Source organism: Phoenix dactylifera, chromosome 1 (genome assembly GCF_009389715.1).
Source record: "Phoenix dactylifera cultivar Barhee BC4 chromosome 1, palm_55x_up_171113_PBpolish2nd_filt_p, whole genome shotgun sequence".
Lineage (NCBI taxonomy): Eukaryota > Viridiplantae > Streptophyta > Magnoliopsida > Arecales > Arecaceae > Phoenix > Phoenix dactylifera.
In genome coordinates, this window is record NC_052392.1 from 40,655,011 (window position 1) to 40,670,458 (window position 15,448).

Below are 15,448 nucleotides of genomic sequence, written 5' to 3' on the forward strand. Positions count from 1 at the left end.
CTAATTATTCCTCCTCTTTTTTCTTTTTTTTTTCTTTTTTTTCTTTTTTTTTTTTTTTTTGGGTGAAAACGGCTACTCATATCATATAACTCGAACGTGAGTACATCCTGCCAAATCACGGAAAAGTAAAGAATACAAAGGACAGGGAATATCTGAAACAGACGTCCAAATAACATCCCCAGAATGTCAGGCGACATAGGAGGCGACCCAGTCTGCTGCACTGTTCGCTTCCCTAAACACGTGTGTTGCCCGAAAGCCGCCCAGCATCTGAGCCATCCTGCGAATCTCCCGGATAAGGGGATGACCATCACCAAACCTATCCGCCCCTCGAACCCAATCAATCACCATGGAGGAATCTCCCTCGAGGTACACCCGCTCGGCACCAAGAACCAACCTCGCATAGGATATACGCTCCCAGGCTGCCCTCAGCTCAGCTCCCACTACCGTAAGTCCCGGCGTGCGGCGACCTCCTGCAGCTATCATCCTACCAAAATGGTCCCTGATCACAAAACCAACCCCTCCAGTCACACCATCCACTGACCTACTGCCGTCGAAGTTAACTTTGATATAGCTAAGGGGTGGGGGTACCCAAGAAATAAGGGCAAATCGGGGCGCTAAAAAAGCGTGACGAGTACCCCAGGTGTCCCTATGTACAAATTATTCCTCTTTAAGGTTTGCCCCTATGTACAAATACAATAACAGCATATATCCTATAAAAAATGACATTTTCTACTGTGTTCCAAAGGGCAAGTCCTCATTCGCGGCAAGTTCGTGGTAGCATTGGCGGGGAGGGTTTTGGCTTTGCCAATCCTCACTAAGGAGTAAGGCTGCAAATGGGTCGGATTGTCTTGCGATCCTATCCGACTTGCTTAGACCCAATCCGAACCAAATTTTAGGATCCGCGGGGCCAGAACGGATTCTAAATTTAGACTCATTCTATTTTTCAGGCCGGTTCTGGGTCAACCCAAATATACACATTTCAGGATTCTTTTCTAAGTTAGTGGACGCATCTTTGTGGCAAAGCATAAGGAAGTCTTGAAGATTTCATGCTCAAATCGCCGATAAAAGGGTCACTTACTATGTCGATAGATATACCTAAGTGAATATTTGTAAGCCATGCCTTGTATGTATGTGTTGTGGGATGGGGTTCCGAACTTTAGTCCCACATCGTCTAATCAGCGGAAAGGTCTGTGCCTTAAATGGGGGGCTCAATAACCTCTTCTCACCGAGGCGCCTTTTGGGACAAAACCGTGAGGGGTGGAAAGGGTGGTTCCACCCGGGGCGCCGCCAGAGAGCGGACCCCCGGGAGCGGTCGACGATCCTCGATCCCCAAAGCGGACAATACCTCGGTGAGGACGCGATCGCTTTCCCTGCTCGGCTGGTGTGCGGGCTGTTGTCGGGGTGAAAATCCCGCAACAGATGGCGCTAGAAGGAGGGCCCCGGCCACGCACAGACCTCCCCGCTTGGGGGGGCTGTGTTGTGGGATGGGGTTCCGAACTTTAGTCCCACATCGGCTAATCAGCGGAAAGGTCTGTGCCTTAAATGGGGGGCTCAATAACCTCTTCTCACCGAGGCGCCTTTTGGGACAAAACCGTGAGGGGTGGAAAGGGTGGTTCCACCTGGGGCGCCGCCAGAGAGCGGACCCCCGGGAGCGGTCGACGATCCCCGATCCCCAAAGCGAACAATACCTCGGTGAGGACGCAATCGCTTTCCCTGCTTGACTGGTGTGCGGGCTGTTGCCGGGGTGAAAATCCCGCAACAGTATGGATTTCTGTTTTGTCCTGCAACTAGTGCAGGAATTTATGCCAAAATGGCCTTGAAAATCGGTTCGCAATGACCAATACATAAAATTTATTTCATTTTGATTAGCAATTAGAGGTAAATTCCACATCGAGGCGCCAATATGAAGCATAATAAAGCTAGTACAACCGTGGCAATCAACTAAAGTCGAGAAATTAAAAGGTAAGCCCAACATCACACATGCAGCCCCTACTCCAATTATGGAGAAAGGCCGCACCATTAATTCATCAATTCCCGTGATATTTGTCCTTGCCTTCACAGCGGTCTTGCAAAAGGCTTCTAGAATCTGCTGACGCCATTTCTTTTGTCAGCACCTCTCTGAATTGAACCTCCTCTGTAATTTAACCTTCATGCATGCATGCATGGGGTAAGATGGATGAAGCCTGAAGGAGATGTTTTTCGCATTTTTAACGTCTCAAACTGATAGACAAGGTACCGCCATCGACTTTGAGTTCAGATTTGGACTCATGGACATGATCCCTGCCCAAAACAAATAAAAGGTAAGCTCGTTTGTTTGTTCTATAAGTAAGAAGATTTTATAATGCCTATCCCAAATACCTTTGATGAATCCTGATGGTCATAGCCATGTTGTTGTTCTATAATAGCTGCAACAATAATATTTGAGGAGTTATGATGATCCTAACTTGTAGTGCAGCCACCATAAAATTTCCCAGAAAGAGACAAGCACATGAGAACAGACTGTGCCCTTTTGACGGGCATCGGGTAGGACCAGGAATGGCATTCTAGTCATTATATAGCCAATCTTCGGAGACTAGGAAATGTGAGCATCTTATTCCAGTACTATCATCCGTGGATTTTAGTCTAGGTTAAACGCAAGATTGTTTTCTTTTTTTATTCTTTTTCTTTTTTTTATTTGGCACTGCTTTGTTTAAAAACAAGGTGATCTTGAGACAGATAGCATCAACTTGAATGCATTTCAGCTTTGGAGCTTAGCTTTTCCGGTATTGAAAGAACCTTTAGGGCCGGAAAATAGCTAGGAGCAGATCCCCAACCATCTATTGGGCCCTCTGACAGCTAGGCCTGTAGAAGTGGGACCAGGCCAACTTGGGCCGGTTTACGGACGGGCCCGAGTAATTTTGGATCGCAATCTCCAATCAAAATTCGGTCATCAGCTAGGGTCTCATCTCTCCGCCTCCACCGCAGCTCCAATATTCCTGAAGCTCGTCCATCATCGTCGGTCACTAGTCTTCAGTTCAAACAAGGTGAAGGCAGGCCTCTTATCATCGGCCGACTGCAGTTTCGTTGAGGTATCATGATATCTCCTTCCTTCCGTTTCATCTTTTATTCTCATTCGGGCCTATTAATGTTTTTCTATTGCTCCATCACTGTGATGTCTAATGGTGCCGTGATGATTGGCGCAGCCTGGCTACCCTCCCATTAAATTGCTCATTGATGGGGCTGAGCCCTACCTCCACCATCAGCTAGGGGTGCAAATGGATCAGGTTGACCTGTGACCTGACCCGAACTATGACCCCAATCCAACCTGACCCACTTAGACCTAACCGGACCCGTTCTGGAGGACATATGGGGCCGGGTCGGGTCCTATAATTGGATCTGTTCTATTTTCTGGTTGGGTTTACTGAATTCAAACCCGATCCGACGGAACACAATCTATTTGAAATTTGAATAAGTTTAGATTTTTAATCCTATGATCTGCCCCAATTTGAACCTCCAAAATTATTTAGGCTCGCGGGCTGCAGGATGCGAAGTTTTAAAGCCCGGCCCAGTGTGACTCACTGGCTCTTAACTTAATAGTTAGTTCTTAACTTCGAGGCCCGGCCCAGTCTGTGACTCGCTGACTCGTAACTTAATGGTTAACGCTTTACTTCAAGGCCTGGCCCAGTCTGTGACTCACCGACCGTCGACCATTTCGATTTTCCACAGCTTCGAGCCTTGGCCCTTCGTCTGATCGTCTCTTCCCCTCTTCCTTCCGGCCATCCCGAGTCCCGACCCGTCCGGCCGTCCCAGATCGGCAAATCCCGTCGGACATCGGCCACCGCTCTCTCTCCCAGACGGCAGATCCCGAGATCTTCTTGCCCATCGCGAATCGCTCTCGATCTCTTCGTCAAAACCCTAGATCCTGCATCTCTTCGGCGTCCGGCGACTTTGGCATACTTCGTTCCGACGTTCAAGGTATCCCCCTCCTCTGAAACCCTAAGACTGCATATTTACTGTTTAGGGAGAGTTGGGGGAGAGAGAGAGAGAGAAGCGATCGGATCTATTTCCCTATCATATCTCGAGGTGGCTTCGGTAAATCTCTGATCCTTCTCGCTTTCTTCTTTGTTTTTCGATTTCTATTATTGATTTGATTTTTGGGGTTTTGATCGGGGGAAGAATCGGGTTGGGAGTGGGTTTTGAGGAGAAAGTTGGGATTTTTATTTTTATTTTTAACCCACATTTCTGGCAGGTCTCTGTCTTTGTTTGGCTGCTTATAGTTTCCCATATTTTTTTTTAAATTTTAAGAAAGTAGGTTTGATTTGTTCTTCGGTGCTGTTCCTTGAATCAAAAGTATTTTTTTTAACAGTTTTAGAATTTTATTATGCTTTTTGATTAGTTTCTGCATTGCTGAAGGCATGATACTTATAAGCGTTTTTCTGTGGTAACATGAGAATTGATACAATCTTGTATTTCTGCTGAAGCTTTTGATGGTTTTGAGTTTGTTATTTCGTGTTTCAACTCTTTTCTTCTTTGTGTCTTTACCGATCATAGTTCTCTTTCTCTTCTTTTTTTTTTCCTCGGTGCATGGTGCTGAAACAGTTTGTCATTTCTTCAGTGCTTTGATGTTGTTCCTTTTTGGTGTTTTTGCTGTTTGTCTGTGATGATCTGAGTTTGAACTCTATCCATCTTATGTTCTCATGGTCCACCTGTTCTCTTATTTCAGAAATAAAGAGCAAATTTATTCTTCAAATTCGGCAAACTCTGAAACTTTTCATGTTCTCGTATTATTAGAAATGTCCAGAAATATTTTCACAAGAAAATTACAAACAGACCCGACCCGGACCCGAATCGGATCCGAATTTTTTGGATTGGGACCGGGTTATACATGGACCCGACCTGATCCAAATAACTCATTAGGTCAAAAAATGTAGCCATGGACCTGATCCGATCTTCTATTAGATTGGGTATAGGTCCAAAATTAGGATCTGACCAAGAAACTGGGCTGGGTCGGGGTCATTCATGATCCGGTCCGACCTGACCCATTTGCACCTCTATCGTCAGCCCTGCCGCTGCAACCGCTTCCTCGAGTGGCACCGATGGCAACATCACCTTATTCTTGTCGTCGCCAAACTTCATGGTTTGTCGCTGCTCTGCCTTCATCCCAGTGTCGTTCCCGTACTTGAGCTAGACCCAGGCTAGCCGATTCTCGAAGGTGGGGTCACGGTGGCGGATGCCGAAGGTTCAGCCTGGGCAGAGGAGGAGGAGTGCTTGGGCTTGTCTGGTGAGGAATTGAGGGTGGAAGGGGGTGATTGGATGGGGCTTGGAGGAATTTTGGTGATGGTTGCCTGTCTAATTTAGGTTGACCTAGTCGGGTTTTGGGTCCAGCTCGGCTTGGTTTGTTAAATTATTTGGGCTTAAGCTTGGCTCGGAGATCTTCGAGATAAATTTCAGGCCGGGCTCGAGTAGAGGCGTGGCTCTTGCCGGCCCGATCTGTTTACAGCCCTAGGTTCTGCTACTAACCCACGAGCCAGCTTTTCTGCTATCCTTCTGCAGGGTCTGTTGCGTTCCAGTTCCAGGGCACTGGTATTATTTGAGAAAGAGGCCGAGGTCAAGAAAGAGCAGATAGCAATGGCGACATCATCGTCGTACCCGCCGCCACCGCCGTACTACCGGCTATACAAGGACTACCTGGAGGACCCCAAGTCCGCCCCCGAGCCCCCGCCGCCCATCCACGACGCCACCTACCCCCTCTTCGGTGCCACCTACACCGTATATGATGATATATATATTTATATGCCACTTTCTTCTCGCTTTCTTCTTCTCTCCTTCTAATATATCTATTTATCTATCTGGATCTGGATCTGGATCTGGATTTGGATTTGGATTTGTTATTGCAGACGGACGTGGTGCTGCCCAGCTTGGAGGATCAGGGTGTCCGCCAGCTCTACCCCAATGGCCCTAACATCGGTACCATACATATATGCTATTAACTTTTACATCCATAACTTCTTTTCTTTTGTTCTTTTCATAATAATATGGTGCAAGAAAGCAACCTCATATTACGAATATAGTTTAGGGTTGAAGGGGGAAACACCTCTGCCCATCAAACTGATGTTATGGAGGAGATGAGAAAGTTCTGCTTTACCCAATTGGTTGCCTCCTCAAACAAGGAGGATCTGCTATCCAATTGTTTATCGACCCCTTCCAGCACCATAAATCTTGATCGATTTTCTTAATGCCTGCCTTCACTACACTGTCTTTTCGATTGGTCATCTGCTACCCGAAAGCTCAGGTGGTGCAACTTGCTTTGAAATACTTCTTGTTGAAGATGAGACCGAAAAAGTTCTTTCAGTTAATTTATCGGAATAATATCCAAAACTCCCTTTTTAGTTGCAAAGATGAACTCATAAAGCCTCCCCTTCTTATAAAAATTGATAAACGGTTTCATAACAAAATCATGATTTTAAAATCAATTTCCGATATTGAGAAACCCAGAGTGGGAAGATTTGTTCTGGTTTACAGAGCATTGAATGCAATTTCTAGGGGAAGGGAGGTGATGAGGAAAGAGGGAAGGATTAGTTCATATTGTCATCCATCTTGCCAGTCAGAAAGGAAAGCACTTCTCTAGGGCTTTGGGAAAATTGAACTAAGCCTGACTGAGAAACTGGTGGCACATGCCTTGTAGTTGAAAGAAGGATCTGGGAGAAAGGTGACAAGAAGAAATCACTAGAAAGGTGCGGACGTGTTGGACATGAGAACTGATTCTAATACTTTCCTGGTGTAAAAAAACTGGTCAGAAGATTAGCAATATTAGGAAAGACCACAGTGTGAAGTGAAATATTACAGCTTGGAGGAAGGTCAGATGAAAGCTTCAAAAGGTACGTTTAAGGTTCATGATTTTCTGAAACTATAAAATAAACTTCTATAAAAATTAAAACATGATATTAAGTTCAGATATTTGACTTAGTTGCTGCAAAAAACTAAGGCAAGGATCTACATTTGACACTTTACCTAGGCACAGATTGTGAAACAAATGTATCACCAATAGATCTACTTTGATCTAATATTGCAAGATTTTTTTTTGTTAGGCTTGCAATATATGATATCAAGGCGTACCTTAGGAGTATTGGGAGATCATTCTATGCAAAAAGTTATAAGCTTACAGAATGCTGTCTTGAAAGCTTTGTCACATGCTTATAGGATTGACTTGATTGATTAAAGTAGTGTCTGCTGAAGTTTCAAAACTTTTCCTAACCTGCTCTCAAATTGATGCTGATCATTTTTTAATCGGTGTGACTTTCTAGCCAAGGAGACTTATAAGAGAGGATTCCACAGAAACCTAGAAGGTCAACTAACACAGAGAAGAACCTATATTCTTGGTTATGGGAACTTAGAATATGCAACCAGGGAGCAACCCTTAAAATTCCTCCCAGCTTCTTTTTTTTGAAAAAAAAAGATGTACGGGGGATAACAGAATGCTTGATATTTGCGATCACATTCATTTTTGCAGACAAAACATCCAAATGAGACGCAAGCCCTGCACACATAATAGCAAAAGTGATCTATCATTTCCTTTCAATTAGTTAGCATGATAGTTTACATTTGTGCCAACAAAACAATGTGTAGAATAGTCTTGCATATCAAGTATAGCTCACTATGTGATGAATAGATTCACTTTTTTGTGGCCTCAGTCCTCCACCGATGACCTTAAGGCAATTTCCTTGAGACTCACATCAAGGCTTGAGGTGGAGTCTCAAAATAGTCTTTGTGAACAATAGACGTGAGTATATCAAATCAAGTTTTTGGGGAACAAGTAAAGTGCTTAGTGTTTTCTTTCTCATAGACTCTTTATATTGTATGGCAATGACACGGCCTTTGAAGCCAATGCAAAAGTTAAAAAAATTGGTTATAAAAGGAGGATGTGGTATTGATGTGAATGGGAATTTGAAGAATCAGATTGCTAAATTTCTTCAGCCTTTGAGACTTATATGTCTATGTTCTTACAATTTTCATATATTTCTTTAGCATGTGTTTAAGTCAAGAAAAGGTGTCTGATTAATCTCATTGTGGAATATTTCAGTCAGCAATTAGGTTTAGAATTTAGTTTCCCTGTTAAGAGTCCTATTAGTTCTTGGGAAAATATCAGCCAGTCTTCTCAATCTAGTATTTAATATCTGCTTTGTTTCTTAAATGAGGAGTCCTAGTAGGAGTTGAATGCAGTCCAGTGATTGAGTTGGTTGTTTAGAATTTATGTATGTCCTTCTAAAAGAGTCATTGGAGGGTTAGGAAAGGTGATAGGCTGATGCTTTATGAAGGTATGTGTTTACAGTTGTAAGACGGACTGGTGATTGAAAATTTTCTGTGAGAGCTAGTAATCAAAAGTTTGCAGGACCCTTTTTCAGTTATCCTTTTTTCTTATTCATCTTTTCTGCTATGATTCACTCCCTCTTCTTACAGTTGTAAGCCGGACTGGTGATTGAAAATTTTCTGTGAGAGCTAGTAATCAAAAGTTTGCAGGACCCCTTTTCAGTTATCCTTTTTTCTTATTCATCTTTTCTACTATGATTCAGTTATCCTTTTTTCTTATTCATCTTTTCTACTATGATTCACTCCCTCTTCTGATCTCTTCAAACCTAAATTATCTCATTTCTGTGCTCAAACTGCTGTTAAAAAGCAGTTTTCTTGCTGGATTTAAATTCAGACCTGGATTTAAATTTACAAGTAATCCCTAGCATCAATTGGGGTTACATCGGTGAGGTAGTTTTTCCTTACAATGAAGTCAAATAAAGAAGAAATTAAAGAGCTGGCACTTTTTCTTGGTGAAGTTTTTAAGTCACCTGTAAGTAGGTGGAAGACAAATGGGCTGAACTCTGTTAGGTCCTTTCAATGGGAGAGTCGCACTGTATAGGTCCTTTCAATGGGTGAGTTGCACTATATTTGGAAGAACACAATGTGAACCTTAAATCTTCCAAAACTTCAGAATGTAATTTAGACAGCCATTTTTGCCCATATTTTAATTCGTAATAAGTTCATTTTGGGTGGAGATGGGGGGCTCAGTGATGACTAGTGGAGAAGCTCTGGCTTTGTTTGGCATGGAATACAGAAATCAAGGTAGAACAAGTACTTGGTAACCCAGTTTCTATTTCCAGTTTTGTGAAACTAGCAACTAGTTTCTGAAAATTGTGTAAACTAGAAAATGTGGTTTTGACTTTTTTGAAAACTAGTAACCACCGACCACCACTACCACCACTAGCCACCACTTGCTGCTAGCTGTCACTGCCAATCGCCACCAGCTATTGCCAGCCACCACTCGTCACCAACAGTCATCGCTAGCCTCCGTTCGCTGCTTGCCGGCCACTGCCACTGCCAACCACCATCACCACTGTTTCCACCAGCATCATCATATTCGCTGCCAAACAAGTTTCAAATTTTAGGTTTCTGAAAAAGAGGAACTAGTATCAGTTTTTAAAACATGGAAATCTGAAAACTGGCAACCATGCCAATTACCTGTATTATTTGAAATTGGTAGCCATTATTCTTTCTTTCTTAACATGATTTGTGCAGAACATATGACGTTGGGAATGTAGAAGATTGGTTGCTTTCTTTGTAGCACTATATTAATGATAAAGAGAAGAAAAATGTGGAACTTTATTTCCTGTATTACTTGATGGGAAGAATAAAGAGTGGCAACAAAGTCTGATTATTGAACATATAATGTGAATGTGATTGTAGCTTGGTTCCATTTTCCCTGCACCCTTTTTTGTAATCTTTGGGACTCTTGAGATCTCCTTAAAGGAGTAAATGGAGAACAACCAAGCAAAGACGAACAAAGCCGGAACAGTTGGAACATGATTTGATGGTTATGGTTAATATCAAGTACCCAAGCTGCTTTCTCATGCAATGTCTGTTTTGTTTCCCTTTTCCCATTTCTTTGTCTTCTATATCGTTCTCTAAAGAGTGATGTCACTATAACCCCAAGGTGCTTTCTCTTGTTCGTAAGTCCTCTTTGTGTAAGCTATGGCACATCTCATTATCTAATTTGTAATTTTATTGCCAGATCCAGACTACCATCTCATCTATTGCCTTTACATTGTTGTGGTTTATGGATTTGGATTTATTTCTAAGGTTTTCGTTTTTCATTCAGACTTTAAAAAGGTATTACAATCTCTCAATAGAGATCTTCAACTACATATCTTGGAGCTAGCAGATGTTCTGGTAGAGAGACCTTCTCAATATGCACGTAGAGTGGAAGACATATCTCTTATTTTCAAGAACTTGCACCATGTCCTCAATTCTTTGCGTCCTCATCAGGTACACAATTTAATTGTTCACTTTTATTCTAAAAATTATCCACCGAAATGGGTTTTCTTGTTCCTGGAACTGTAATTTTATTTTTATGCTTTTAGGCCAGAGCAACACTTATTCATATTCTAGAATGTCAGATACAACGCCGTAAACAAGCAATAGAGGATATAAAAAGGTAACTGCTCAATCTTTTTACTGTTAAAATATCGATATCTTCTTGCTCAAAACCATAGTCGTGGGGATGATTTGATACAGTCATTATAGAATTTCCATGTTTCATGCAAAAATCTTGGGTTCTCCTTCATCTTTCAGATTACACTCTAATAACAGCATTTCCCCCCCATTTCCAACAACTTCCAGTCAGCAAGTTGATTGCAGCAACTGGTAGAAATAAAACAGCTTTTCTTAGTTGTATGGAAGTATAAAACTAATACCCTCGTTCGTTGAAAAGGATGTAACCACGGCCACGATGATAGGTGTTGGTATACCTGTTAGACTTTGTGAGACGGACACAAGGCCTGTCGATTTACCGATTTTTTGGTGCTTTATCTGATTTCTCATGCAAGCAAAAATTACAGGGTAATGCTCTAATAGTTATTCGAGAATTGACTTTATAAATCCTTTTCAGCTATCTTTTCTGTTTTGTTTAAACTCTGAAAATACTAACTGCATCTGGAACTGCTCCATACTGTTTCTCGCCAGATGCTAACTGCTTTCACAACCTGACTCTGTATTTTATTCAGGCGGAGAGAGGAGGCTCAGAGGCTGCTCAAGGAATCGCTTCAAACTTTGGACGGCCATCAACCCTGAGATCTATTGCTCGTCTGATGTTAAAATGGTTGTGTGTTATACCAATATAAATCTCCATACTGTTGTTACCGCACCGTAAAAATTGAGCCACACTTACTGACTCCACCTTATCACTAAACCATAATTCAACGGATGCAGACATATCCTGTAGGTAAGGAAGCAGCGAATGAGTTTTCTTGGTGGTGGGCTTGTTGGCCGGGGGCGCGGCTGGTGGGTGCTCGAACCCCGGACCTTAATTCGGCTGGTACCATCCCTTGAGGGCATCGAACATTGACCTTTCCTTTCAGGGATATCCCTGTTTCTCAGTATTTTGGTTCGACGAGCATCAAACTCGTCTGTTAATGAACTCAAAACTAGATCTTGAAGTCCGCAATGCACTTGGGTGGCTGTTATTAGTTTTTTTTATTTATTTTAATATACAGATTTTTTGAGAGTCTAATTGTTGAAAACACGAATGAGAGATCTAGGAGAATTACGAAACCATTTTAGTAACATAATCTAGCATGTAACTCCTTCGATACGTGCTGCGCACGTTTTTTTTCCTCTATTTCCATTTATTCTGAACATACGTTATTGTAGTATAATAAATTAAATAAATAAAATGTTTCAGTAGTTATTTTTTTTAATATATTTTTCTTTTAAGAAACTAAGGCTGGCTTTGGTCCCATTTTCTTCCCCTTGTTCTTTAGGCAAAAAAAAAAAAAAAAAAAGAAAAAAAAAAGAAGGTACCGCCGCTTCTCTTTTTTATTTTAAAAAGTCCGTCATCAAATTTTTGCACATAGAGTCGGTCAATTTTTTTAATCAAAGCATGTAAAATCCTCCAAATTATCAAGATCAGGTAAAAGAGTTAGGCGACAAAGCAGATGCTGTTACCTCTATGATTTTTATACGATCAGTTTATTTATTTTAAAAATGATATGAATAGGGAGATTTGTAGATTTATTTACGGTAAAACTTAAGGATAAAAGATATCCTAAACAATTCAACCATTTAACTTATAGCCATTCTTGTATCCGTACTGTCTATAATTGATCCAATATATATAAATAGATACTAGCAGCCAATTAATATTTGCATCCATATACACATTTACCTACTGAAGGATTTTCTGAAGGCAAAACACTTGAGACCCGGCGAAAGATTAACAGGCAGCAATCCCTGGCCTTGCCTAATTCTCTTGGCATCTGCTGTCAACACTTCAAAGATGCATAGTCTTTATATGCGGTACAACGTGCTATATGGAGCTATCCCCCAAAATTTCCCATGATGGGCACGTCATTGAGGAAAACAAGATCCACCATTGCTGCGAACTGTCTAAAAGCCGCTGAACTACCATGTTGGGTAACCCTGCCCTCATGACCGTTTTATTAACGCGCATAAACCGACAGAACTCGATTCATGAATTAAATTTCTGCCACCAGAGTGTTTTCCCCCCCTTAAAAACAAAGGTCAAAGCGAAAAGCTGTCTTCCATGCGAGTAGAACTATGTATTTTAGATTTTTAAGGGCAAATATTCACAGAAAGGAAGTACTTTCAGAGCAAATCAGGAATTTAGTGCAGGAGAACATAATAAACGAGTATTCTAAAACTAGCAGAGGATGCACAAATTTCATGAGCCACAAATAATACAAAGTTATCCTAGCCTTCCCATGCCATCTTATTTGAGAGTCCTAGTGAAAGGACTCCTTCCATCTCTCACGCCAACAACCCTTCCATCCCTCACACCAACAATCCCTTCCTCTTCCTTCCCATGCCATCTTATTGGAGAGTTTTAGTGAAAAAAGAACTCCTTCCATTTCTCACACCAACAATCCTTCCATCCCTCATGCCAACAATCCCTTTCTCTTCCTTCCCACGTCATCTTATTTGAGAGTCATAGTGAAAGGACTCCTTCCATCTCTCAGGCCATAACTCTTCCGATTTCTAAACAATCTTAGTTGTTTCTTCATTCTCATGCCACATTTCTTTCTCACACCACATTCTTTTTCTCACGCCTCAAATTAAAGAGTTTGAGTCTCATTAGGACTTTTCCAATTAGCCACACCACATTCATTGAATCACGCCACAAATCCAATCCCCAAATTGGGTCCAACCCAATCCCATCACACCCTCAATTTCCTCAAGCACGACACACCTAATTGAGTCTTTCCCAAGCCCAATTGACCATGTCCCTCATCTCTAACCTGGTCATCCGCAAGGAAGAAATCCTAGCCTAACCAGCCACCAAAGAGAAAAAGAAAAAAAGAAGAAGAAGAAAAAGAAGGAGCCACCATCTTCCTCGAGGCCGGCTTCCTTCCCATCTTCATCATGTTTCAGCATCCCTTTTCCTTCCAAGCCATAGTCATAATCAAGAGAAAAAATATTGCCACACCCACCATCCCCATCTTCATCCTTCTCCTTCCCATTCCCCCGCTGCGTCACTATTCCTCAAACACCAAGAAACAAATTGAAGCAACAACATGGGGACCGGTGAGAGCTTAAATCTAAATAATAGGAAATAAAAGGGTATAAATGCAACAAATGTTAATCATAATTCCACCAAACATGATGCACATCATTGGCATATGAAACTGGCAGTGTTGATTCATGATCCACGGTGGGAGGCCAGTAGCATTTGCTGCTTTAAAATTTTATCTGTGATTATATAACAAATCCTTCATTGCTTCTAAACTTCATTTTGGATCCAATCATCACATTGAGAAACTGAACCAGCACATCAGCCATTATGTACAACCAAAAGACTGCAAATGCAATTCGCCGAGGTGGATTACATAGTGAGCATATAATGTAGTCATCAAAGAGCACACAAAGGGAGATTAGAATTTTCATGAGCAATGGTAGCATAAATCCAACCAACAGTTAATTTAATTCAGATGAGAACATCCATATCTCCAGGTTTTAAAGTTTGACAACTGCTAGCATTTTGGATAGGGTCTTTAACATGAGTTGTATGCACTCGCAATTGCTAGTGGATTCTCTACACATTGCTTTTCGATCTAATACAACAAAGGAATGAAGAAGAATCGACATATGTAGCTGGCTGTGTTGATAAATGAATGACATACGGTTACAGGCCCGTCACAGCGGAGCCAGAAATCTTCCTTTCGGGTGGCCGGTAATACTTCCAAAGACAAAATCTATCTACTGAAATAGTGTATTTATTTTGATGAAATTATACTTAAAGCACTTATTTTGATTAAAATTTTACATATTTTTTCCACAAAAAATTATAAGTAATTGCCAAGCTTACATCCTTGTACATTGTCCAAGCAATCAATCCCTCAAATGATCGACTAAAAAATAGACTTGCTTATTAATATAAACAAATAAGGGTTCATGATTTATAGATTATGAATTACATTTCTTTTTGTTAGATAGACTCCTCTTTAGTCTATTTTTTCTGCATAATATATGTTAAAAATTCCAGAATATCAATAGAAAGATCAAGTGAATGGATCAATCTACCTTTTATCTCCTTTTTTTTATTTGATTGATTCAAAATTAAAGATCTAATGGCCAGACAAGGTATATAGCGATTTAGAAAATTTTGAAAAGAATATAAATTTACTTATATAATAATAAGGCACTTGGATGAAAATTCAATTTGAAAGCTTGAAGAAAAGCTATAACGAGTCTCTAATAGAGAATAAAAATATAAAAAAAATACTTACTTTTAAATAGAAAGAAGGAAAAACAAAAGGTCTGCTTACTTCTTTTTCCTTCATTCACTTCTAGTCTTCTCTTTTACCTTCATTATTGTACTCTGAAAACTTTAATCTTTTTTTAATTCTTATTATGACTTGGATGCTATGGGACTGACATAAACAAACATCTTCCTATATGGGATAACGCTGCTTCTTTTGCCTCGAGGTCTCCCCCACTGCTCGCTCCCTCCTGGATCGCCTCTCTCGTCTAGGTTCCTCCTTTTCTCTGGTGCCTCTCTCTCTCTCTCTCTCTCTCTCTCTCTCTCTCTCTCTCTATGTGGCTTCACCAATCCCTAGATTGACCTTTCCTCTCTCCACCATCACTTGTCGGTGTCCAAGGACTCAGCCCAAACCCAAGCCATTGCACCTCTCACTAACTGACATTTGCGACCAGAAGCCATGACACGGTCCTCATCGCCCTAATTAATCAAAAGCCTACAGTTTTCCATGTCAAATAGCTTCGCAGGTGCTGAACTAGAAGGCATTTGTTGTCTAACCGAAAGTCTTCTGTTGTGCAAAAGAGCCAATATTTGGGGGAGAGAATGATCATAACATGATGATCACTATTTCTATAAAATTACATGTAGTTGCCGCACATACTTAGTTTCTGAACAAGCTATGAGCCGTAAATCCTTAGCTGATCTTGGCTA

The 15,448-nt window shown here is 41.2% G+C and overlaps 1 protein-coding gene across 6 annotated transcripts; it reads left to right on the forward strand.

Annotated features, from left to right (window-relative positions):
• Nucleotides 1-3,687: 3,687 nt before the first annotated feature.
• LOC103714702 (mediator of RNA polymerase II transcription subunit 7a-like) lies at nt 3,688-11,660 on the forward strand. Of its 6 annotated transcripts, none has more exons than XR_005506628.1 (8): nt 3,688-3,954; nt 5,533-5,748; nt 5,877-5,946; nt 10,124-10,290; nt 10,386-10,459; nt 10,736-10,863; nt 11,028-11,122; nt 11,233-11,660. XR_005506628.1 is itself a non-coding variant. In XM_026807516.2 (8 exons), the coding sequence occupies exons 2-6, from the start codon at nt 5,608-5,610 to the stop codon at nt 11,092-11,094; spliced, it is 519 nt and encodes a 172-aa protein (XP_026663317.1). In that variant the 5' UTR covers nt 3,688-3,954; nt 5,533-5,607; the 3' UTR covers nt 11,095-11,122; nt 11,233-11,237; nt 11,268-11,660. The 6 variants fall into 6 exon arrangements, 4 of the variants coding, with proteins under 4 accessions (XP_026663317.1, XP_026663315.1, XP_026663316.1 ...); XM_026807516.2 differs by lacking the exon at nt 10,736-10,863 and having other exon boundaries at nt 11,233-11,237; nt 11,268-11,660; XR_003387089.2 differs by having other exon boundaries at nt 11,028-11,660.
• The last annotated feature ends 3,788 nt before the right edge of the window (nt 11,661-15,448 follow it).